Source organism: Nerophis lumbriciformis, linkage group LG21, assembly GCF_033978685.3.
Source record: "Nerophis lumbriciformis linkage group LG21, RoL_Nlum_v2.1, whole genome shotgun sequence".
Lineage (NCBI taxonomy): Eukaryota > Metazoa > Chordata > Actinopteri > Syngnathiformes > Syngnathidae > Nerophis > Nerophis lumbriciformis.
The window spans coordinates 24,567,501-24,595,000 of record NC_084568.2 but is presented as its reverse complement, the minus strand read 5'-3'; the positions used below and the strand labels follow the sequence as shown (position 1 = coordinate 24,595,000).

At 35.6% G+C, this 27,500-nt stretch overlaps 2 protein-coding genes across 3 annotated transcripts in view; both read left to right on the top strand.

Annotated features, from left to right (window-relative positions):
- The first annotated feature begins 3,624 nt into the window (after positions 1-3,624).
- Positions 3,625-9,160, top strand: lenep (lens epithelial protein). Its single transcript, XM_061982583.2, has 2 exons — positions 3,625-4,011; positions 4,074-9,160. Exon 1 carries the CDS (start codon positions 3,705-3,707, stop codon positions 3,993-3,995), a length of 291 nt encoding a protein of 96 aa, XP_061838567.1. The 5' UTR covers positions 3,625-3,704; the 3' UTR covers positions 3,996-4,011; positions 4,074-9,160.
- A 61-nt stretch (positions 9,161-9,221) lies between these two features.
- Positions 9,222-27,500, top strand: part of pbxip1b (pre-B-cell leukemia homeobox interacting protein 1b) — a 34,404-nt gene continuing 16,125 nt past the window's right edge. The window contains exons 1-5 of one of the 2 annotated variants that reach the window (XM_061982573.2): positions 9,222-10,287; positions 21,001-21,090; positions 23,911-23,992; positions 24,221-24,278; positions 26,174-26,244. In XM_061982573.2, the coding sequence (XP_061838557.1) occupies positions 23,942-23,992; positions 24,221-24,278; positions 26,174-26,244 (180 nt within the window). In that variant the 5' untranslated portion in view covers positions 9,222-10,287; positions 21,001-21,090; positions 23,911-23,941. The remainder of the gene's footprint in view (positions 10,288-21,000; positions 21,091-23,910; positions 23,993-24,220; positions 24,279-26,173; positions 26,245-27,500) is intronic. The other variant, XM_061982572.2, reaches the window with a different exon arrangement.

Here is a 27,500-nt window from a genome sequence, read left to right as displayed (position 1 = left end):
TTGATGGACATATAGAGACAAAGAAGGAATGGCTTAAAACACGTCTTTCTGTGGCAGCATCAAGGAAAGTTGTACATGTAAACAAACTACGGTGCGTTCAAGGACTTCCGAAATTAGGACAAAATGGCGCGCGCCAAATACTCTCATCAGTGAAGCATGTTAAATGTAAACAGTTCTACAAATTAGGAAGGTTTGTGTCATGTTTTTCCTCCTACAGAAACAATATTAAAACAAAAAAAATATTTTTTCCCTCATCTTTTTCCATTTTCATACATTTTTGAAAAAGCCACTACGGCGGCGCTAAAGAGCCGCTTGGGGCTCGAAAGCCGCATGTTGCCCACCCCCGATCTAATGGTATGCCTAATAATAACTTGATTAAAGTACAGTGTTTTATTTCCCTTCAAACGACGCGGTGTTACTGTTTGAGCTGTGTGTAATGTTACATGGGGCCAAAAACATGAAATATACTTGTTAGTAGAGATGTCCGATAATATCGGACTGCCGATATTATCGGCCGATAAATACTTTAAATTGTAATATCGGAAATGATCGGTATCGGTTTTAAAATTATCGGTATTGGTTTCAAAAAGTAAAGTTTATGATTATTTAAAACGCCGCTGTGTACACGGACGTAGGGAGAAGTACAGAGCGCCAATAAACCTTAAAGGCACTGCCTTTGCGTGCCGGCCCAGTCACATAATATCTACGGCTTTTCACACACACAAGTACTTGGTCAACAGCTATACAGGTCACACTGAGGGTGGCCATATAAACAACTTTAACACTGTTACAAATATGCGCCACACTGTGAACCCACACCAAACAAGAATGACAAACATTTCGGGAGAACATCCGCACCGTAACACAACATAAACACAACGGAACAAATACCCAGAACCCCTTGCAGCACGACTTTCTCTTACGGGACGCTACAATACACACACACCCTACCCCCTGTCCCCCCACTTCAATCCCGCCCCACGCCCCCAACCCCGCCCACCTCAACCTCCTCATGCTCTCTCAGGGAGAGCATGTCCCAAATTCCAAGCTGCTGTTTTGAGGCATGTTAAAAAAAATAATGCACTTTGTGACTTCAATAATAAATATGGCAGTGCCATGTTGGCATTTTTTTCCATAACTTGAGTTGATTTATTTTGGAAAACCTTGTTACATTGTTTAATGCATCCAGCGGGGCATCACAACAAAATTAGGCATAATAATGTGTTAATTCCACGACTGTATATATCGGTATCGGTTGATATCGGAATCAGTAATTTACAGTTGGACAATATCGAAATATCGGATATCAGCAAAAATGCCATTATCGGACATCTCTACTTGTTAGATAAAACCCCTGCCTTATTTTTAATGACTACTTAGGCCTACTATGCTACTGTACTTTAACGTCGGTCATTTTGGCGGTACTTTTAGGGCCAGGTTTTCATTGACTTGGTGAAAAAAAGTTTGAGAACAACTGCCCTAAAAGACATTGGACCAACTGGGGCAAAAATAAGCGTCTTAAAAAAACTGTGACATGATTAGAGCCTTTTTGTTATCTAAAAAATATTTGAAAAACATTCTAAAAGAGGTCATTTTTAAGAACAGTACTGTTCCCGGTGACATTTTCTACACCAGGATGCTCGTAACTCAAAGACTATAAAAATGGGACCCATTATCTCCCTGCTTGGCACTCAGCATCGAGGGTTGGAATTGGGGGTTAAATCACCAAAAATGACTCCCGGGCGCGGCCACCGCTGCTGCTCACTGCTCCCCTCATCTCCCAGGGGGTGATCAAGGGTGATGGGTCAAATGCAGAGAAAATTTTCGCCACACCTAGTGTGTGTGTGACGATCATTGGTACTTTTTTAACTTTAAAACATCTCAAAACAATTAAAAAGCTGCCAACACTGGTGCCTCCTGCTGAGTCTTCTTATTCTCTGGCAGACCAGGTGCGTTATAAGTAGAGATGTCCGATAATATCGGCCTGCCGATAGTATCGGCTGATAAATGCATTAAAATGTAACATCGGAAATTATCTGTATCGTTTTTTTTTATTATCGGTATCGTTTTTTTATTTTATTTTTTTATTTTTTTATTTTTCATTAAATCAACATAAAAAACACAAGATACACTTACAATTAGTTCACCAACCCAAAAAAACCTCCCTCCCCCATTTACACTCATTCACACTCATTCACACAAAAGGGTTGTTTCTTTCTGTTATTAATATTCTGGTTCCTACATTATATATCAATATATATCAATACAGTCTGCAAGGGATACAGTCCGTAAGCACACATGATTGTGCGTGCTGCTGGTCCACTAATAGTACTAACCTTTAACAGTTAATTTTACTAATTTTCATTAATTACTAGTTTCAATGTAACTGTTTTTATATTGTTTTACTTTCTTTTTTATTCAAGAAAATGTTTTTAATTTATTTATCTTATTTTATTTTATTTTATTTTTTTTTAAAGTACCTTATCTTCACCATACCTGGTTGTCCAAATTAGGCATAATAATGTGTTAATTCCACGGCTGTATATATCGGTTGATATCGGTATCGGTTGATATCGGTATCGGTAATTAAAGAATTGGACAATATCGGAAATCGGCAAAAAGCCATTATCAGACATCCCTAGTCATAAGTTGTTTCTGCACGGGGGCAAACAGGTTCTACAATCTACATTTATAAAAATAAAACCCCAAAATCCTAAAGACTAGGGATGTCCGATAATGGCTTTTTGCCGATATCCGATATTCCAATATTGTCCAACTCTTAATTACCGATACCGATATCAACCGATACCGCCATATATACAGTCGTGGAATTAACACATTATTATGCCTAGTTTGGACAACCAGGTATGGTGAAGATAACGTCCTTTTTAAAAATAATAATAAAATAAAATAAGATAAATAAATTAAAAACATTTTCTTGAATAAAAAAAGAAAGTAAAACAATATAAAAACAGTTACATAGAAACTAGTAATTAATGAAAATGAGTAAAATTAACTGTTAAAGGTTAGTACTATTAGTGCACCAGCAACACGCACAATCATGTGTGCTTATATACAGACTGTATCCCTTGCAGACTGTATTGATATATATTGACATATAATGTAGGAACCAGAATATTAATAACAGAAAGAAACAACACTTTTGTGTGAATGAGTGTAAATGGGGGAGGAAGGTTTTTTGGGTTGGTGCACTAATTGTATGTGTATCTTGTGTTTTTTATGTTGATTTAATAAAAAAAATAAAAAAACGATTCCGATAATTTCCGAAATTACATTTTAAAGCATTTATCGGCCGATATTATCGGACATCTCTACTAAAGACTGTTTCGAAGTGGTGGTGTGTGGGTTTTTTGTTTTTTTTTGGCCGCAGTGACATTGCCCACTACTGGCCTGGCATGCACATTACATCATTTTTACTCCAGACTTTACTAGATCATCCTTGTGTAAGCATAGACTCTTAAAAAAAAAAAAAAAAAAAAGGTGTTTGTTTCCGGAAGACAACAAAGGCAGAGCTGCTGGAACGCGGGATCAATGCTGGCCTGAAACAAAGCCTGCATGTGATGGCGGTGCTGGAACTCTCCTCTTTGTCCACAGGTGGGGCTTTTAACCACAGAGGGCCCACTGAGGGACCATCAGTGGACGAGGAGGGAAGAGACGTAAAGAAGGAGACACCAGCCAGTTGCATGAGTCCCATCCTGCCTCTCTTATCACACCTTGCCTCCCATTTCATCGGCTCCTTGTCCCCTCTGCTCTCTGGAGCCATGCACCCTCAGCGCCCGCTGCCCCAGGCCGTGCCTGCTGCGTCTTCTTCGTCGCCCTCGTCCCTGGGGCAGCAGCTGCGAGACATGGCCATGGGTCTGGGGCGGGGAAAGAACTTCCTGGGAGGGAACGTCGCCTACGGCTTCGTGCAGTCGCTCAAGGAGTGTCTTTATTTCCTGCTGTGCTGCTGGTGCATCAAGGAGATCCTGGACTGAACCCTACGAGTAATAGGCAAGTCATTGTTCAAGTTGATGTTTGTCTGAGCATTGATGATTACTTTATTTTGTTTATAGGGTGCTCTTCTTAGCTTGATTATCTTTGATTTGGAAGGCTGCACAGGGACTAACACACTGTGATGTCAGAATAAAGGATTAAACCAATAGTACATTTTATTTCCATCTTTACATTTTGCATTGATTCCATGCAGAGCTAAATTAGATTTTGTATCGGGGCTGAAAAAGTGCAAATGTTGGTGCATTAAAAATAAAAAATTAGGGGTGCACAAAAAAAATAGATTCGAATCAGAATCGCGATTCCTATTCATTCCAATTAAAAATTCTCAAAAATCAATACATTTAAAAAAAAAATTTTTTTTAATTATTATTAGGGATGTCCGATAATGGCTTTTTGCCGATATCCGATATTCCGATATTGTCCAACTCTTTAATTACCGATACCGATATCAACCGATATATACAGTTGTGGAATTAACACATCATTATGCTTAATTTGGACAACCAGGTATGGTGAAGATAAGGTACTTTAAAAAAAAATTAATACAATAAAATAAGATAAATAAATTAAGAACATTTTCTTGAATAAAAAAGAAAGTAAAACAATATAAAAACAGTTACATAGAAACTAGTAATTAATGAAAATGAGTAAAATTAACTGTTAAAGGTTAGTACTATTAGTGGACCAGCAGCAATCATGTGTGCTTACGGACTGTATCCCTTGCAGACTGTATTGATATATATTGATATATAATGTAGGAACCAGAATATTAATAACAGAAAGAAACAACCCTTTTGTGTGAATGAGTGTAAATGGGGGAGGGAGGTTTTCTAGGTTGGTGCACTAATTGTAAGTCTATCTTGTGTTTTTTATGATGATTTAATTAAAAAAAAACAAAAAAAAACCCCGATACCGATAATAAAAAAAACAATACCAATAATTTCCGATATTACATTTTAACGTATTAATCGGCCTGCCGATATTATCGGACATCTCTAATTATTGTCATTAATGTTATTTATTTATTTATTGATAAGGCCTAAAAAAACCTGTTTTACAAAAGTTACATCCAAAATGTGATTCTTATACATCCCGATTCTATATCGATTCAAAATTCTCAAAAATCTATCCCCTCCTGCTCCGGCCTGGCTGCACCAAATGATAATATAAATCCATTTGATAAAGTCAAATACAAATAAGGCAACAAGAGAAGTATCCCACACTTCTCTTTTGTAAAGTAAATTTGTACAGCCGATATCGGCATCTACATCAACTATATGATTTGCCTGAGAAGCTGGACAGGACAAAAAATAAATAAATAATAATTTCTCAAAAATCAAATTACATTTTTAAAACTTATTTCATTACTATCATTATTGTTATTTATTTCTTCTTCTTCTTTTTTTTTTTTTTAAATAAGAATCAATGTTTAATAAGGCCTAAAAATACTGTTTTACAAAAGTTTAATTGTAATTATTATATCAAATAAAACATTGCAAGAATTGGTTTGAATCAAGAATCGATTCTGAATTGAATCGTCACCCCAGGGTTCGGAAATCGAATCGGTGGCCAAAGAGTTACACCCCTTTGAGGATTAAAAAACTGCAAAATTTGGTGCATTGACCATATAATTTAGGGGTGCACAAAAAAATCGATTCATATCAGACTTGCGATTCTTATTTATCCCCATTCTATATCGATTCAAAATTCTCCAAAATCGATTTAAATGTTTTATTTTTATTATTATCATTCTTGTTATCTATTTATTTTTTTAAATAAGAATAGTTGTTTAATGAGGTCTAAAAAAACTGTTTTACAGAAATGTCATTGTAATTATTATACCAAATAATACATTGAAAGAATTGGTTTGAATAGAGAATCGTGTTGAATCGAGAATCAATTCTGAATTGAATCGTCACCCCAGGAATCAGAATCAGGTGGAATTGTTAAGTGGCCAAAGATTCACACCCCTTTGTGGATGAAAAACTGCAAAATTTGGTGCATTAACCATATAATTTAGGGGTGCACAAAAAAATAGATTCAAATCAGAATCGCGATTCTTATTCATCACAATTCTAAATCGATTCAAAATTCTCAAATCGATTAAAAGTTTTTGAAATTATTTTATTATAACCATTATTGTTATTTATTTATTTATTTATTTTTTAATAAGAATAAATGTTTGGTAAGGCCTAAAAAAAACAGTTTTACAAAAGTGTCATTGTAATTATTACACCAAATAATACATTGCAAGAATTGGTTTGAATCGGTAATTGAGAATCTATTCTGAATCGAATCGTCAACCCAGGAATTGGAATCTGATCAAATCGTTAGGTGGCCAAAGATTCACACACCTTTGTAGATTAAAAAAATTAGCCAACTTTGGTACATTAACCATATAATTTAGGGGTGCACCAAAAAATCGATTCACATCCGAAACGCGATTCTTATTCATCCCGATTCCAAATCGATTCAAAATTCTCAAAAATCGATTACATTTTTTTTAACTGATTTTATTATTACCATTATTCTTTTTTTTTTTTTTTTTTTTAATTAAGAATACATGTTTAGTAAGGCCTAAAAAACAGCTTTACAAAAGTTTCATTGTAATTATTATACCAAATAATACATGGCAAAAATTGGTTTGAATCGAGAATGAATTCTGAATCGAATCATCACCCCTGGAATTTGAATCGAATCGAATCGTTAGGTGGCCAAAGATTCACACTTCTTTGTGGATGAAAAACTGCAAAATTTGGGGCATTAACCTTATAATTTAGGGGTGCACAAAAAATAGATTCTCATCAGAATTGCGATTCTTATTCATCGCGATTCTAAACTGATGCAAAATTCTCAAAAATAGACATACATTTTTTCAAAATTATTTCAATATTATCATTATTGTTATTTATTTATTTTTTAAATACGACTAAATGTTTAATAAGGCTTAAAAAAAACTTGTTTTTGCAAAAGTTTCATTGTAGTTATTACACCAAATAATATATTGCAAGAATTGGTTTGAATCGAGAATCGTGTTGAATCAAGATTCGATTCTGAATCAATTCGTTACCCCAGGAATCAGAATCGGATCAAATCGTTAGGTGGTCAAAGAGTCGCACCCCTTTGTGGATGAAAACTTAGCAAAATTTGGTGCACTAACCATATAATTTAGGATTGTACACAAAAATCGATTAACAGCAGAACCGCGATTCTTATTCATCCCGATTCTAAATAGATTCAAATTTCTCAAAAATCGATTTAAATTTTTTACAATTAATTATTCCTATTATTATTGTTATTTTATTTTTATTTTTTTTAATAAGAATAGATGTTTAGTAAGGCCTAAAAAACTTGTTTTACAAAAGTTTCATTGTAATTATTATACCAAATAATACATTGCAAAAATTAGTTTGAGTTGAGAATCGATTCTGAATCAAACTGTCAACCGCAGGAATCGGAAACGGATCAAATCGTTAGGTGGCCAAAGATTCACACCCCTTTGTGGATAAAAAACTGCAAAATTTGGTGTATTAACCAAATAATTTAGGGGTGTGCAAAATAATCGATTCTATTCAGAAAACGATTCTTATTCATCCCGATTCAAAATCCTAAAAAAATCTATTTACATTTATTTTAAAGTTATTATTTCATTATTATCATTAATGTTATTTATTTGTTTATTTTTAATACGAATAAATGTTTAATAAGGCCTAAAAAACTGTTTTACAAAAGTGTCATTGTAGTTATTATTCCAAATAATACATTGCAAGAATTAGTTTGAATCAAGAATCGTGTTGAATCAAGAATCGATTCTAAATCGAATCGCTATGCCAGGAATCGGAATTGGATCGAATCGTTAGGTGGCCAAAGAGTCACACCTCTTTGTGGATAAAGAACTGCAAAATTTGGTGCATTAACCATATAATTTAGGGGTGCACAAAAATTCAATTCACATCAGAATCGCGATTCTTATTCATCCTGATTCTAAATCGATTCAAAATTCTCAAAAATAATTGTGAAATGTTTTTTTTAATTATTATTTCATTATTTTATCATTAATGTTATTATTTATTTATTTATTTATTTTTAATAAGAATAAATATTTAATAAGGCCTAAAAAAAATGTTTTACAAAAGTTTCATTGAAATTATTATACCAAAAATACATTGCAAGAATTGGTTTGAATTGAGAATCGATTCTGAATCGAATCGTCACCCCAGGAATCGGAATCAGATCAAATTGTTATGTGCCCAAAGATTCACACCCCTTTGTGGATGAAAAATTACCAAAATTTGGTGCACTAACCATATAATTTCGGGGTGCACAAAAAAATTGATTCACATCCGAATCTTTGTTCTTATTCATACCGATTCTAGACCGATTCATACTTTTCAAAGATCGGTACAAATAATAAAAAATATTTAAACGTTTTTAAATCCATTTTTATAAATACCTTTTTAGGCCATCTCCATGCAACCAGCGGGAACTTTTCTAACCTTTAACCTGTTTTGAAAAAGTTTCATCACTGCAAAAATTGGTTCGAATTGAGAATCATGGTAAATCAAGAATCGATTCTGAATCAAATTGTCACCCCAAGAATCAAAATCTGATCGAATCGTTAGGTGGCCAAAGAATGACACCGCTTTGTGGCTGAAAAATTGCAAATTTTGGTGCATTAACCATATAATTTAAAGATGCACAAAAAAAAATGTATTCACATCTAAATCGCGATTCTAAATCAATTAAAATGTTTAAAAAAAATCTATTTAAAAAAGTACATCATTATTTTATTTTCTAATAAGAATAAATGTTTAAAAAGACGTTTTAAGGCCTTCTCCATGCAGCCAGAATGAATTTTGCTAACCTGCAACCTATTTTGAAAAAGATTCATTGTAATTATCATACTAAATACAACATTGCAACATTTGGTTTGAATCAAGAATCAATTCTGATTCAGATCAAATTGTTAAGTGCCCAAAGATTCACACCCCTTTGTGGCTGAAAAATTGTAAATATTATACCAAATAATTAGGGATGTTCGATAATGGCTTTTTGCCGATAACCGATATTCCGATATTGTCCAACACTTTAATTACCAATACCAATATCCACCGATACCGATATCAACCGATACTGATATATACAGTCGTGGAATTAACACATTATTATGCAACATAATAATGTGTTAATTCCACGACTGTATACATCAGTATCGGTTGATATCGGTATCGGTTGATACCAATAATTTAGGCCTAATTTGGACAACCAGGTATGGTTAAAAAATAATAAAACAAAATAATTTAAATAAATTAAAAACATTTTCTTGAATAAAAAAAGAAAGTAATACAATATAAAAACAGTTCCATAGAAACTAGTAATTAATGAAAATGAGTAAAATTAACTGCTAAAGTGTGCTTACGGACTGTATCCCTTGCAGACTGTATTGATATATTGATATATAATGTAGGAACCAGCATATTAATAACAGAAAGAAACAACCCTTTTGTGTGAATGTGTGTGAATGAGTGGGGGAGGAAGGTTTTTTGGGTTGGTGCACTAATTGTAAGTGTATCTTGTGTTTGTTATGTTGATTTAATAAAAAAAATAAAATAAAAAATAAAAACGATACCGATAATAAAAAAAACGATACCGATAATTTCCGATATTACATTTTTAAAGCATTTATCGGCCGATAATATTATCGGACATATCTGCAAATAATACATCACAAGAATCGGTTTGAATAGAGAATCGTGAATCGAGAATCCCTTCTGAATTGATTCGTCACCCCCAGGAATCGGAATCAAATCCTTATGTGGCGCAAGACTCACACCCCAACAAAATTACTGTAAATGTATATTTTTGTGTGATTCAATGCTACGAAGCCACTACTTAGATTTACTGTATTACAAATAATTTCCTTTCAAATTATTATTATTGCTAATTATAATCTTGCTTTGGTTAGAATACATATTTACTGTACTTGTGTTGTGAGGGACTACCTATTGTCCACCTGCCATGTGTCAATCAACCATGACGCTTTTAAACCAACTGCACGGACGACGCGCTGCCATTGGTCAAAGTGAAGACCGAGGGGCGGGACATAAGCAAAGCTCCCCTCTGATTGGACGAGGGACGTGCGGCTGGTGGAAGTTCTGCAGGCAGGTTCTGAAATGAAACAGTCTGCAAGTTGGATGGGAAGCAGGAAGGAGGATTCAAGAAGAGTCTCTCAGAGCTCTGACTGCCTGACTTGGATAAAGTAACCGATAAAAGGTAAGAAGGACGATACAATGATGTTGTTGTTGATGTTCAACACGTTGTCGCCTCGCATTTATTAGTAGACTTTGACAAACGGAGTTTGAGGAAGCCATTAACTTCTGATGCGCATTTCCTCCTATAAAAATAGTTTAATTCGCTTAAAAGTACGTTTGTGAGTTTGTGTTTAGTCATGTTTGCACACTTCCCGGGAAAGTGTCAGTATGGGTCAAAAGTAATAGCCAATGTTTACTTCCGGTTGTGCGCGCGATGCTCCAGTTGTCACGGCGACCCCCTGGTTGACCTTTTTTGGTAGTTTGCAGCCTGCAGTCAAAGACTGCTGCCTTCAGTTGCAATGCAAGCACTTTGCGTTTCACATTGCCTGGCATTACTGAGCTGAATCCAAATGGAAACATTTATATGCGATGCGCCACAAGAGTCACGACATTTGCTCATTTTGGTCACATTTGGAAGAAAAAGCAGCTGTCTTCCTATGTGATCTCCATGGCCATCTCCTGAGTGCTCCCCCTCTCTTGGCAGCTATATTTATCTCCCTTCTATTTAAACCATCCTACTATATGCTCCTTGGACCTCAGGCTAGATTAACAATGCTTCTCATGGGAGAGAAGACCTAAATTGCATCACTTTAAGTGTGTCACTACCAGGAGAATGTAACTCCATTATTATGCAGTCATTGAATCTCCATATTCATAAAAAACCGTAGGGTCGGATCATAATGTCTTCAACTTTTTATTTAAACCTAGGGCTGGGCAATGAGCTTCAAGCACACCTGTGAAGTGAAAACCATTTGAGTTTGAGTTTATTTGGAACATGCATGCATACAACATGATAAATCACAATTTCCAGTTTCTCTTTTCGACGTGTTCGAAAAGGAGTAGGAAGAAGCAGAGCTTATTTGATCCTACCCCTTTTCTTTTACATAACAGTTGCTAAAACTTTTGTTCACTTCCCGTTCTCAATTTATTCACAATATACTCCATAAGTAATCACAATAAAAATAAATAAATAATACTCGGTGAAGTAAGTTACATTTCATATGATGAGATGAGTAAGATTACTTTGAAAATGTACGGATGGATGGATGAAATAAATTCCGAGTGTTTATCATGGTTCTTCTTCTTTGTACTTTGTAAACACTTTAAGTTTGAAGAGTTTCTTGAAGTGGATCATATTAGTACATTGTTTGATTCCTTTGCTTAATCCATTTCCATTATTTAATTCCACATACTGATATACTGAAGGTCTTAAGTGTTGTACGTTCATACAAATGTTTTAAATTACATTTTTCTCTAAGATTATATTTCTTCTCTTTTTTTGAGAATAATTGTTGTATATTCTCGGGTAGCAGGTTATAGTTTGCCTTGTGTATAATTTTAGCTGTTTGCAGATTCACTATGTCGTGGAATTTCAGTATCTTTGATTCAATAAATAAAGGATTTGTATATTCTCTATATCCAACATTATGTATTATTCTAACTGATCTTTTTTGTAACACCGTTAGTGAATGAAGTGTACTTTTGTAGTTATTTCCCCATATTTCTACACAATAACTCAGATATGGTAACACTAGTGAGCAGTAGAGAATATGAAGTGATTGTTGGTCTAGAACATGTTTTGCTTTATTCATTATTGACGTGTTTCTTGCTACTTTATGTTGTATATTTTTTACATGAGATTTCCAGTTCAATTTACCATCCATCATTATACCTACATTTGGTTTCATTTACTCTTTCAATTTCTATTCCGTCTATTTGTATTTGTGTTTGACTTTCTCTTCTACTGTTACCAAATAGCATTATTTTAGTTTTACTGAGATTCAACGATCTGTTTTTGTCAAACCATCTTTTTAATTTGTTCATTTCTTCTGTCATTATTTGTATTATCTTCTGTGTGTTCTCTCCTGAACAAAACGCAGTTGTATCATCCGCAAATAATACTAACATTAAATCTTTTGTAACTTTACAAATGTCATTTATATAGAGATTGAATAATTTAGGTCCTAGTATTGATCCCTGAGGTACACCACAGGATATATTTAGCATTGTAGATGTGTGTTCGCCTAGCTTCACGTATTGTTTCCTGTTCGTTAAATAACTTCTTATCCAGTTTAAGACTAACCCTCTGATGCCATATCGTTCTAGTTTTTTGATTAAATATTGTGATTAATTGTGTCAAATGCTTTAGTTAGATCCATAAACACTGCTGCCGCACATTTTTTACTATCTACTGCATTGGTAATTTCTTCTGTAATTTCAATTAAAGCCATTTAAGTTGAAACATTAGCTCTCTATCCATATTGCTCCTCTTCGAGTATTCTATTTTTGTTTGTGAAACTCTCTAATCTGTTATTGAACAATTTTTCAATGATTTCAGAAAATTGTGGAAATAAGAAACAGGTCTATAATTTGTAAATTGGTGTTTGTCTCCAGTCTTATGAATTGGTGCAACTTTAGCTATTTTCATTTTGTTTGGAAATGTACATGTTTGAAATGATAGGTTACTAATATACATAATGGTTCTGAGATCTCTTCAATAACCTTTTTTATCATTTCCATATCAATTCCATTACAATCAGTTGAAGTCTTAGATTTGCATTTTTTCACGATTATAACGATTTCCTCCTGTGTCACATTACTGAGGAACATGGAGTTGGGATTTCGCTCTATGGTATCGTTATAGTCCTCAATTGAAACTGGGTCTGGAATCCTTTTTTCCAATTTTGGTCCAATATTTACAAAGTAATTATTGAAGCTTTCAACTACTTCCTTTATGTTGTCATTATTTTTGTTTCCGTCTAAGAAGTATTGGGGGTAATCCCTCTTAGTGCCATTTTTAATAATGCTATTGAGGATGCCCCATGTTGCTCTCATATTGTTTTTGTTCCTGTACAATAATTCACTTTAATTTAATTTTCTACATGATCGTAGCATGTTTGTTAGCTTGTTTTTTTTTTTATACTTTTTGTACTTATTTTCTGCCTCTGTAGTTCTTTGTGCTATACATTTTCTATATAGTGTATTCTTCTTATTACAAGCATTTTTTAATCTTTTTGTCATCCATGGTTGATTATTCTTTCTCTGCTTTCTACTGAGGTGACTACCTCTTGAAGCTCATCGAGAGAATGCCAAGAGTGTGCAAAGCAGTAATCAGAGCAAAGGGTGGCTATTTTTAAGAAACTAGAATATAAAACATGTTTTCAGTTATTTTACCTTTTTTTGTTAAGTACATAACTCCACTAGGGCTGCAACAACTAATCGATTAAAATCGATTATAAAAATAGTTGGCGATTAATTTAGTCATCAATTCGTTGGATCTATGCTATGCATTGTTTTAATTTTTAATTTTATTTTTTTTTTTTATTTTTTTTTTATAAACCTTTATTTATAAACTGTAACATGTACAAACATCTGATAAACAATAATCAAAATAAGTATGGTGCCAGTATGCTGTTTTTTTCTTCAATAAAATACTGGAAAGGATAGAAATGTAGTTTGTCTCTTTTATCCGATTATTAATCGATTAATCGAAGTAATAATAATCGACAGATTAATCAATCATCAAATTAATCGTTAGTTGCAGTCCTAAACTCAACATGTGTTTATTCGTAGTTTTGATGCCTTCAGTGACAATCTACAATGTAAATAGTCATGAAAATAAAGAAAACACATTGAATGAGAAAGTGTGTCCAAACTTTTGGCCTGTACTGTATGTGTTATGGCCTGGTACCAGTCATGGCAAAGTGGAAATGTGCGATGATGAACTTAGAACTAGAAATTGGACTTATTGTGATGTTAACTGAATATTAATTATATACACAAATTGATTTTATCAAGTGTATGCTAACATTAGGAACACTGGGATGAAAACATAATGGCTGTGGTGAGTTTATTTTAGTTATATTATCGACTCTTTACACTTGTGTAACAGTTAAGAAAGTTAAAAAGTAAAAGTTAAAAGTAAGGGTTCTCCAAAAAATCGATTCATATTCGAATCTCAATTATTTGATTTGATTATAAATTGTTTCATAATTTTCAAGAATTGATCTAAAAAAATAAAACAATTAAAACATTTTTTTTTAGGAATACCTTTTTAAAATATGTTTTTTAGGCCAGGTTTTGTAACCCGTTTTATTAAAATTCCTGTATTTATACCAAATAAGGTATTGCGAGTCGAAATTCCGAATCGAATCGTCACCCCAATAATCTGAATTGAATTGTGAGTTGTGGTTATTGTTAATAATACGGTTAATGTAGGTTTTATAATGATGATACCATATACCGTATTTTTCGGAGTATAAGTCGCACCGGAGTATAAGTCGCACCTGCCGAAAATGCATAATAAAGAAGGAAAAAAACATATATAAGTTGCACTGGAGCCCGGCCAAACTAGGAAAAAAACTGCGACTTATAGTCCGAAAAATACGGTACTGACCCTGGAACAGATGAATTCCGTCGACCTTATTTCCTATTGCATTGAAATCCTAACAAATGGAAGTTTGACCAGCACGGAACAGACTCTGTCGGACCTTAGTGATTCCACAGAATGCAAGTTGCAACTTGCTTTGTTGACATCAATTAAGATCCTGGCGGCGTTGGAACGGTCAGACGATTGTGCCAGGCCTTAGTTACCCGAGCCTCGGCCAAAACATTTCCCTGCTAGTCAAAAAAAAGTCAGGGTGAGCAAACTCCCACAACACACACAAACTACTAATGACACGACTAAATGCTCCTGGGAAACAGACTTCCTGTGCACAGCACACACATGAACTGCAAACTTGCAAAGACGTTACAGTAGCTCTTTATTGTTGACAGAACGGGGAAGGCCTTAGAGAAGAGGCATGTATTTAAATGTGTGTGTATAAATAGTCTTGGGCCTTCTAATGTCAAGACAAGAGGGAGGATATTAAACAGTAGACAATATATATTTGCTTAGTTACGTCTGTTATTCCACTCTCAGGGTGTTTATAGTAAGTCCACCTGTTCGAATAGTAGTTTTTTATTTTGTGAAAAGTGAGCCTATAATAATCAATTTAAAGAAATGGATGTATAGTTTGTACAATTCACTCGAAAAAAACAATTGATCAGTTGGAGGGAAATGTAAAAATAAAATTGTTTCCATCCTTTTGTACAGTTGGAATAAAAAGTGAACATGTTACAATAGCAGTTTCCATCCATCCCATCCATTTTCTACCGCTTATTCCCTTTGGGGTCGCGGGGGGCGCTGGAGCCTATCTCAGCTACAATCGGGCGGAAGGCGGAGTACACCCTGGACAAGTCGCCACCTCATCGCAGGGCCAACACAGATAGACATACAACATTCACACTCACATCCACACACTAGGGCCAATTTAGTGTTGCCAATCAACTTATCCCCAGGTGCATGTCTTTGGAAGTGGGAGGAAGCCGGAGTACCAGTTTTTGATAGATAAATCATTTCAATGCTTTTATTAAGCAAAAAATATTTGGCGTATAATCTGTACTAGAGTCGTGTGATATGACTGAAAACAGTATCAACATGTTTTATATTGGTTAAAGTATTGATATTTTTTATAACCTATTCAAATATATTAAATGTAGACTTTTTTTTATTTCAAATGTAACCTTTCTCTGATTATAATCTCTCATTATAATCCCCTCATCGATCAAGGTAGACAGGAAACAATCAATGTACCGTATTTTTCGGACTATAAATCGCAGTTTTCTTCATAGTTTGGCCGGGGGTGCGACTTATACTCGAGCGACTTATGTGTGAAATTATTAACACATTACCGTAAAATATAAAATAATATTATTTAGCTCATTAACGTAAGAGACTAGACGTATAAGGTTTCATGGGATTTAGCGATTAGGAGTGACAGATTGTTTGGTAAACATATAGCATGTTCTATATGTTATAGTTATTTGAATGACTCTTACCATAATATGTTACGTTAACATACCAGGCACATTCTCAGTTGGTTATTTATGCGTCATATAACGTACACTTATTCAGCCTGTTCACTATTCTTTATTTATTTCAAATTGCCTTTCAAATGTCTATTCTTGGTGTTGGGTTTTATCAAATAAATTTCCCCGAAAAATGCGACTTATACTCCAGTGCGACTTATATATGTTTTTTTTCTCCTTCTTTATTATGCATTTTCGGCCGGTGCGACTTATACTCCGGAGCGACTTATACTCCGAAAAGTACGGTAATCGAAATTCTAAAATCCCATTGAACACCTAACAATAACTTCTTAAAATGAAACTGCAAAATCAGGGAATATGTAAGATATGCTTATTAAAGTGTAACAAAATAATGCAAAATGTGAAAATGTAAACATAGACAAACCCGAGAAGTGGTGTGGTATTACCGGTCTTGGTGGGGGCGAGCGCCTGGCATAATTTATAGACCACATTGTAAAAAAAATACAAAGAACTGCATTATCTGTGTATATTGTCATTCATCCAGGTCATTGTATTCTCAGGGCATTCAATCGATCGCAACTGGACTGTTTGGTTTGTCTTAGAAGACGTTTCGCCTCTAATCCGAGTAGACTTCATCACTTAATGCTCATAGACTTAGTTTGGTCAGATCTAGTCTTGGACTTGGATTGGTCAGATCTAGTCTTGGACTTGGATTGGTCAGATCTACTCTTGGACCTGGATTGGTCAGATCCAGTCTTGGACTTAGATTGGTCAGATCCAGTCTTGGACGTGGAATGGTCAGATCTAGTCCTAGACTTAGATTGGTCAGATCTAGTCTGACTAAGTCTAAGACTAGATCTGACCAATCCAAGTCTATAAGCGTGAACTGATGAAACCGACTTGGATGAGAGGGGACGTCTTCTAAGACAAAGAACCACCATACTGTCAAGTTGACTTTTCCTTTTTTTATCCACAATTTCTTCGCTCTCTGCAGCACTAATTTTTACTTTCTCTTCTCACTCCATGCAAAGAATCAACCGTGAGACAACAAAGTGGTGCAACCAAACGTGATAGTTGATACTGTTACCCGATTGGCTGTTCGCGTGCCACTCCTGATCAATAGTCACTTCCTGCGTTGCTGGGTTACCAGAGAAGAGTGCCTTTGTTCATGCAAACAACCTTGCTTTGCAACTTCCGGTTTCTTCCAATGAGAAATAAAAAAGAATGATCAACGTTTTTTTCAAACATGTGTCTCTCGCAATTTATACTGATATCGTTTTATCGACCAACCCTGATCTGTACAGTTCAACAAAAACATTTTTAAAAGAAAAAAAGCAAACTCAATTTGGAATTACTTTTTCGTACTTTTTTTTTACAGTGGTTAGAGTCAGGCCTAAAATTAATAATAATAATAATTAGATCTATGACCTGTACTTAAAAATAATGTTTGTCTTTCGGCTTTTCCCGTCAGCCATCACAGTGAGTCAATCCCATGTTTGATTTGGCTTAGTGTTTACACCGTAAGCCTTTTTCCAACACAACCCTCTTATTTATTCGGGCATGGGACTCACTATCTGCATAAAAGTCAGCAAAGTGAACAATTATATCACCAAACTTTACAATGGTGGCTCGGTGTGAACAGAGTAGAGCTGTCTTCGACTGAAGATGTTCATAGTCCATTCTGATTGAATAGATTTTGCCCGTCGTCGATAATCAGCTTATTTTTCTAAGATAAATAAACAGATGGTGATGTGTAGTAAGTAGTACAGGGGTTCCTAACCATTTGGACCTGGGCATACTTGCCAACCCTCTCGGATTTTCCGGGAGACTCCCGAAATTCAGCGCCTCTCCCGAAAACCTACCGGGACAAATTTTCTCCCGAAAATCTCCCGAAATTCAGGCGGAGCTGGAGGCCACGCCCCCTCCAGCTTCATGCGGACCTGAGTGACGTGTTGACAGCCTGTTCTCACGTCTGCTTTCCCACAATATAAACAGCATGCCTGCCCAATCACGTTATAACTGTAGAATGATCGAGGGCAAGTTCTTGGTTTCTTATGTGGGTTTATTGTTAGGCAGTTTCATTAACGTCCTCCAAGCGCGGTAACAACACACAACAGCAGTCAAGTTTTCGTCTACCGTAAAGCAATTTGTCTGCCGTAAACAGCAATGTTGTGACACTTTTAAACTTTAAATACTGCCATCTACTGTACATGCATATGTGACCCACCCATAATGTGTCACATTTTTGTGTTGATTTATTTATTTTATTTTGTGGTTTGAATTCGTTTTTGGAGCTGTCATTACACATTTATCAGTATTCACATTGGTCAGTAGGGGGCAGTAGGGCGTTTCTTCCCAATTGAATGCTATCACCTGCAGACCGGAAGTGTCTTGTCATTCTGATGAGAGTGACCAGTCTGTGAACAATTGAAATGTCCTGTGTGCTTTTTCCTCCTGTATAACAGGTTAGTTTTGGTGAATCAACTCATTGAATAATATCCATGTGATCTTTATAAGTTTAAGTACACATTCTGATGGTGGAGCCTAACTCTAAAGTGTTTGTGAGTTGTAGTTTGTATTTGTGAATGAATCCAGTGCACAGCTGCAGTAATCAATACAAAATGGCGACGTGAGTACGCAATGTTTATGTAGGAACTTCTGATCCTAATTCAGACTCCCAAATTAGAGCTCCCGTTTTCTTATTGATTTTATAATGTATATTTGTATAATGTGTGTGTTCTGAAATAGTGACAGAGAATAGAACAAGGATGGACAATTCAACCCTTAACTCAACAATGAGTAGAGGAGTGTTATGTGTGTGTATAAGTGTAAATAAATGAACACTGAAATTCAAGTATTTCTTTTATTTATTATATATATATATATATATATATATATATATATATATATATATATATATATATATATATATATATATATATATATATATATATATATATAATAAAATATATATATATATAGCTAGAATTCACTGAAAGTCAAGTATTTCTTATATATATATATATATATATATATATATATATCTTAACCACGCCCCACCCCCCACCTCCCGAAATTGGAGGTCTCAAGGTTGGCAAGTATGGACCTTGGGCTCAACTTTTCCACAACAGAGAGGCCCAGGGCCCACTCATATTGTAACACTGAGTTAGTAGTCTTACTTAATTGTATTCAATAAATATATCTAACCTACTTACAGTTTAACAAGACATAGCTGGTCAAATGATATGAACGCATGTGTTAATAACAAATATTATTATCAAGGCTCAGGTCAGGCTGGTTACAAAAATAAATACTATTTAAACATACTGCGTACAATTAATCAGTGCTAAAATAAAGACTAAATTACGAATAAATAATAATCATATATGTGTTTCCTAAATAAACTGTCAAAGTGGTAGTGTTTTGCCTGAAGGGAGACACGATTTTCCCATGAGAACCAGCGCATAGTATCATAAACCATCAGAAACTACTGACACGATTATACCACAACGATTCAGTACGACTGATCTTTCCATAGTAGGACCCTGCATATTTTACTTAAACTTTTTTATTTGCAGTTTGCAGTCATCACATTGTTTTTTCTTTAGACAATACTTTTGAGTATGTTGCGTGGCTGGTCGTGTCAGTGTGGAATTGTGAACAAATAAGATGGTGGCTATTTATTGCTACCACCCATATTTCCCAAAGCTATCATTAGCATTAGTGTACAGCTCCACTAATGGACATTGGAGTGTTACTTTCAAAGGCAAAATTAAAGTATTGCTAGAAACATAATTTTATATGGGACTTTATTGTATTATATGTATAGTACATGTTCCAAAAAAGAAAAAAGCATAAAACACCACCAGAATTAGAGATATTACAAGTCAAAGTGATGAAGCTTAGTGTTACGCTCATGACTTGGTGTAACTAAATATTACCCTATAAGATGAAGGCAATTGCATTTTATTCATATTTGAAATGTATTCAATGTTTATCAATGAATATTTAAATATACTAAATGTAAAAAAGGGAATAAATATTCAAAATAAGATCATTAAATGAAACCTAGTTTGGTTACGCCATCATGAGCGCAACACAAGGTTGTAAAAGTTTCAACTACAATTCTAAATAAGATGTCAAAAGCAAACTGAAATCAAATACACACAGCTTAAAGATCGATCACTACCTATTTAAATTTAGTAATACATAAATATGATGATTTATCAAAATATAAAAGAAATATACCTGAACAGAACGCTCATGATGGTTACACCAAAAAGTAACGCTCTGAATCGCGTTTTTCCAAGTTTTTGGGGCATTTTTATGCTATTTCCAAGCATCTCCTTTTTATTATCGTTGATTTTAAATGGTCAAACTAATGCATATTGTATATGCATGCCCTAGTAAACAAAAAAAAAGTCATATTAATTTGGATTGTTACATTTTGAAGTACATTTGTGCAGGTGGATGCGATGCGAATGTACCCATTGCCAGAGCTGTACACATTAGCATTTTGATTTGAGCATCGATAGGTACTTACTATTCCAGCGGGGACAGTGCCAAGACAGCATTGGTCCCCAAACCTTCCTCATCTTTGAGCTCACACCAGCAAGTGAAAGCCAGGCCAATGTTAATCATTGACTGTCCATTTATTTGGGTCGCCTCCCTTTTTATTTATTGTTGTCTCCTCAGGCAAAACTTTTCGTTTCTTTGGTTGTTTTGCAGCTTCTGCTTCCGTCTTTGTAACGAATGTTAAAAGGGGGAGTAACGTATGTCGTAAAGTATTTTTTTGGTGTGGCAGGGTTCCTGCCACCTTCCTTAAAGTTGCTTAGTGCCAGTGAAAGCAATACAGACCTCCTCAAGCCATGACAGAGGTGTCATTCAACTAATTGTAAGTCAAATGTTTCCTGTTCGGAGTTTGTGTGTGACTGACTGTTTTCAACTTAAAACTGTCGAGTTTATGATCCATTTGTGCAAAACCAGCACGTCCTGTATGTACTGTAGCTTGGGTCAAGGGCTTCACTGTGGACTTTTCCGTTAATTTTTGCTGTTCGTGTCAGTCAAAATGACAAACTAGCACACCGAAGCCAGCTAACGTTAGCAGCCTGAGATACAGAGGTGTGGATTTCCTCTGCTACTGGATGCTTTGAGGTATAAACTATTAGAATGCCTCCACCGAGGAAAGGCTCGACATCGGAGGAGTTTGAGGAGATGAAGCTAACCCTCCACTCCCTGTGCGGCGATGTGACTACGGTCAGAGCGCAGCAGGAGCAGCTTCTGGGGCTACTGGAGGAGGTGAAACAACTACGCCTCCAGAGCGTGTAAAAAGACCGGCGCATTGTGGAACTAGAGCGGCGAGTGGACGAGCTGGAGTAATACTCTCGCGTGAATGATGTGGTCATCACCGGCATCAGGATCAAGCCGTGGTCCTACTCGCGTACGGTAGCCACAGACAGCAGGGAGCCCAGCGACCAGGAGACACAGTCAGTGGGCAGCAGGTGGCTTCCTATCTCCAGAGCAGGGGGATAGAGATGCACCTGAAGCATATCGAGGCGTGTCACCCACTGCCCACGAAGAACCAGAGACCACAAGCTGTCATCATGAGGTTTACGAATCGGAAAAAGAAAATGGCACTATTGAAACAAGGACGCAAACTGAAAGGTACAAATGTTTTCATGAATAAACACTTGACAAAGATAAAGGCTGACATGGCAAGGATCGCACGACAACTTTTTAAAGAAGCAAAGCAGAACAAACCTGGGTAAATAACTGTAAGATCTTCATCAAACTAAATGGGATGGCGGAAGAAGCAAAAGTCTTGGTGGCGAAGAAAATAGAAGATCTTGATAAGTATTGACATTGATTGGTATCAATGTAGCTTGTGATTTTTACATCATCTCAATGCTATCCACAACATGAACACAGACCACACCAAGTATTGATAATGGACATGTTACAGAAGATCCTACAACATCAACAAAAAGAACTTTAAATGTGTGAGTATCGAGAGCATGCTACAACAGAGACTGATATAGAGATAGACCCTGATAATAATTTTTTTCTCAGCGATTGTTAGAAACTGTAATTATTTCACCCATGAACAATATGAAAACAGTGTAAAATCAGAAGATAGTCTGTCAATAATACATTTTAATAGTCAAAGCATGTACACTAACTTTGAGGCTATCAAGGATTACTTGAAATAATTTGCTCATCCATTTAGCATTATTGCAATCACTGAAACCTGGTTCAACAATGATTAATGTATTGATTTTTGTCTAAATGGCTATGAATTAAGATAGACAGAATAAATAAAATAGGAGGGGCTCGCTTTGTACATTATATAATATAAGTTATCTTATGTGCTTTGTAAAGACAATTTATACATAGTGATACCCCGCCTTCCGCCCGATTGTAGCTGAGATAGGCTCCAGCGCCCCCCGCGACTCCGAAGGGAAATAAGCGGTAGAAAATGGATGGATGGATGGATAAATTAAACATTAAATAAATAACAGAAATATATCCTAATAACCTCTGAGTACTGAAATATACTGCAAAAAGTAACAAAGTTGACCAGAGTGCTTTACAAAGTAGTCAAAGAGTGAATAATGGTTTTATTAATCCCCAGGGGAGAGTGGGAATACAAACAGTTCTCAGCGCGAGTGATCAATCACTTGTCCATTTGGTTATTGTTTAAATTTATTTAAAACATGCTATACAGATGGGCAAATAAAGTAGGTCACTGTATCTGTATCATGTTTACAACTACACGATTTCTCTCTGAGCAGGAAATTAATCTGCCGATAGCAACACCTACAGGTCTAGTCAAGATAAATGTAAAAAACAAAAACTTTTGCTTCATAATTTCATATGTTGAAGCTTTTTTAAACTGAATTTAGACACCTTTGGTCCTCCTTTCTTCTTTCACAATGTTTTACTTGCATGCCCAAGTCCAGTAAAACTTATTATAGTCCCCACCCATATGCGCCAACCCCTCATGCAAAACATCTCCATTATTTTGATACCGTAAAAAAAAGAAACAAAATCATAAAAAAGAGAAACGATCATAAAAACCTTTGAAACACACAAAAATAATAAAAGTGTACAAAAATATGAATATTGACATTGAAAACATCCACCAAAAAAGTATATTTTTTCAATGTTTGTATTTATTTGTGGCCATTAAAGCCAATGCAACTTTTTCGATACCCAATCTTACTGGCAGTGTTCTGGCTCCGTAGTTAAGAAACACCGTAACAGTGTGCACTGAGTTCTGACTGGTCAGTATTTGTCAGTTGTGTCACTCCGACACAAATAGTATTTAAGTTCATTAAAGGTTCTTATGAAAGAAATACATTATTTCATTAAAGTGAACAACAAAGGCTCAACTATATGACCATAGTGCTAAAGGGTGAATAAAAGACGTAATAAATAACACTGTGTCCATAAAAATCACATGCACGTGCCTGATGGCCAATTTGGCAAATTGGTTTTCATTCACCTGCCATTTTAGCACGGATGTGTAGAAAATTCGTACCAAACAGGGTGTTTAACGTCATTGATTTCCCCAGTGCTGCACAAACAACTCTTGATGCTTCCATGCAAACATTGAGCACACCCTAAAGGCCTCACCCAGTCTGCGTTTGCATGTTTGAGCTTATGCATCTTGCAGCAATGACCATGTTGGTAACGATGTGTGTGTGTGTTACAGGAGACACGCACAGCCTCAAAGGGGCGGGGCCATGTCTGGTGGCAACAGTGCTAACAACAGCTGGACCATCGTCAGTCCTGAGGTACTGTCAAGTCACTGCGTTCAACCTCAATCAGAGAGCAGGGTTTTTTAGAAAAAAAAGGAAACTCGTCCCAGTTAGGATTAATTTTAGGTCACCTAATTATGAAGTAGGATTCTGTTCTCTCTTCTGTTTCCCGTCTGTTTCATCCATGCAATCAAAAGACAAGATTATCATTCATTTATAGTATGTCTTGATACTCGATTTCATGTTGTGTGTATTTCGTACCAGGAGCCTATTGCTGGAACCGTGAGGCCTCTGGAGGATGTGACAAAGCATCATGAGCAAGGTTATAATTTCTCTTTACTGCGGAATCCCACAATGATGTACCAACTCCTTGTGTTGCAGGATTGTCAATTTTATCATTAAAGCAGGGGAAATGACAACAGCAACACAACTGTGGTCTACTAGTTACACAGCAAAACTAAAAACTGGTAAAACTTTCTATTGATGCAAAGTAAGCATGGTTTCTGCCACAGAACCTAACAAATTGCACACATTTTTTTAGATTGTTAGCTACCAGAAGAAACCTTTGCATGTATCGGTCAATATTGATAATTATTTATGTATTTTTACCAATGGAAAAGAAGTACCAGAAAAAAAATATACTAAATGTATATATTGAATTATTTTAAATGTAACCTTAATCGGATTATAATCCCCTCAATCATCAAGGCCGAAAGGAAAGGAAATGTCAACACAACCATGGTAAACACTCAAACAATCACTGTAAACACAATTTTTAAATCACATAATCACTTAACAATAACCTCTTAAAATGAAGGTGCAAAAATAAGGAAATAAAAAAAGGAATATGTGAGAAATGCTTAATAAAGTGTAGCAAAATAGTGCAAAGTGTAAACATAGAGAAACCTGAGAAGAACTATTTTGTGCAGGCTTAGTGCCAGGGCGTTACAGCTGTGCTCTAAAGGGTGAGCGGGGCTAAGGTGGCGTGGTGTTACAGGTCTTGGTGGGGACGAGCGCTTTGCATCATTTACAGACCACATTGATCTCATTACGTTTAGTTTTTTCAAAAATCCCAAAAAACTGCCATACTGTCGAGGCGACGAGAGCAAAGCAATTGCAGCACTCATTTTTACTTTCTCTTCTCGCTCCATGCAAAGAATCAAACTAGAGACAACAAGATGGCGCAACCAAATTCGATAGTTAATACTGTTACCTGATTGGCTGTCAGTGTGTCACTCCCACTGATCAGTGATCACTACCTGTGTTGCTCGGCTACCAAAGAGCGAGTGCATTTGTTCATGCAACCAACCTTGCTTCACAACTTCCAGTTTCTTCCCACGAAGTAGAAAAAAAATGAATGAACGTTTTATCAAACCCATTTTTATTGTCATCAATCACGTGTCTGTCGCGATATATATTGATATCAATATATGCACAAAGAAAAATATGCACAAAGAGGAAAACCATGTCATCAAATTACTGTTGGTTGAAAAATACAAAGTAGCAAGTAAATGCAGAATCAGTGACTACCATATTTTTCGGAGTACAAGTCGCACCGGAGTATAAGTCGCACCTGCCGAAAATGCATAATAAAGAAGGAAAAAAACATATATAAGTCGCACTGGAGTATAAGTCACATTTTTTGGGGAAATTTATTTGATAAAACCCAACACCAAGAATAGACATTTGAAAGGCAATTTAAAATAAATAAAGAATAGTGAACAACAGGCTGAATAAGTGTACGTTATATGACGCATAAATAACCAACTGCCTGGTATGTTAACGTAACATATTATGGTAAGAGTCATTTAAATAACTATAACATATAGAACATGCTATACGTTTACCAAACAATCTGTCACTCCTAATCGCTAAATCCCATGAAATCTTATACGTCTAGTCTCTTACGTGAATGAGCTAAATAATATTATTTTATATTTTACGGTAATGTGTTAATAATTTCACACGTAAGTCGCTCCTGAGTATAAGTTGCACCCCCGGCCAAACTATGAAAAAAACTGCGACTTATAGTCCGAAAAATACGGTAGTTTTGGTTTTGATTTCACGAATGCTGACAACCGCTTATGTCAATATAGGTCAGTCAGTCCAAGAGGCGTTGACATAAATGGGTTCCGCCTTTTTTTTTCTTCTTACACTACAGATGAAAATTGTTTAAATTAGTGGCTTCCCTTGTTTGTACCTTTCCGTTTCTTTCAGGCGGTAGTCCAAGCAACCAGCCTGCAGAGGATGCCGCATCTTCATGGGGTTTTACTGGGGTAGACCGCAAGGTAAAGTAACCTTCCTCATCATGTTATATCAGTGGAATCTCTCAAGCAGGGTTCTCAAACCCAGTTACCTGGGGCGCCGCTAGAAGTGTTCTCTTCAGAATAGGGTTTTAACCATGTGACTACATTTGTCAACTACTGCTGCTACTACTACTACTACATTTGTACTAGAGTGACCATGAGCTATGGTCGGTCTCAGGTCATAATAAATGTTAAAAAGTGTTATATTTTGACACAGTTGAATAGAGGTTGAAATCTTTGGGTGCCTTACGATGCGATTATGATTACGATTCAGGGGGTTCTATTCGGTTATTTATGCATATTTAGTTACTATATTGTTAATATCAGGGCTGTGCGCTTAGCTTTTACACTAGTAGCACCGGTGCTACTAAATAAATTAAAAATAGTAGCACAGAATTTTTTTGGAGCGTAGAAAAAATTGTGTAGCTAATGAAATGTCTTAAATATCACAATTTCATTATTAACACACAAACAAGGTACACATGTGCCCTCATACATATAAACACAATGCCATCATAAGTTATCCTGCAACACTCAATTCAACACAGAGAACATTCCTAAACTGTGCTAGCACTGTCGCTCACACCAGTGTAGGGCTGGGCGATACCAACCAAAACTCATATCCCGATATAGTTTGGCCCATAAACTAACCCGTTAATGGAATACTCTCAGTGCCTCACCAGTCATGAACCTCACCGCACGTCACTGGTGTATATATGCATATATATATATATATATATATATATATATGTATATATATAAACAAACAAACAAGACGCCGTCAGAGAGGCTATGTGTCACGAGCGTATATTCCAACCTTTAGCCTTCTGTTGAAGTGTACAGTTAAAAGCATTTATTCTTTCCTTGTTTCACTACTTCACATACAAGCTAGCTTGGTCAGAGACATTTCTAGGAAGTTACTCTTTGTGTTTCAGATTTGTTTTTTGTGCGGAATTATTTGGTCTGCACTGTTATTGTAATCAGTGTTCATTCTCATAGGATTCAACGAGCAGGGTGCTCGGGCGCAGGCCGCAATTACACCAAATTACATGGAAAGCCACAAAATATAGGCTGCAAGTTTGGATCTATTTCCTCCTAAGGTTGCTCAAGTCCCAAATGATTCATATTCCATACTGATTTTTCTTTGGCTTGTTTATGTCAAGTGACAGCGTACCTCATGAGACCCCAGTTCAGTGAGCATTACAATTTAAAGCATTAACTCTGCTTTTGTTTTTTTC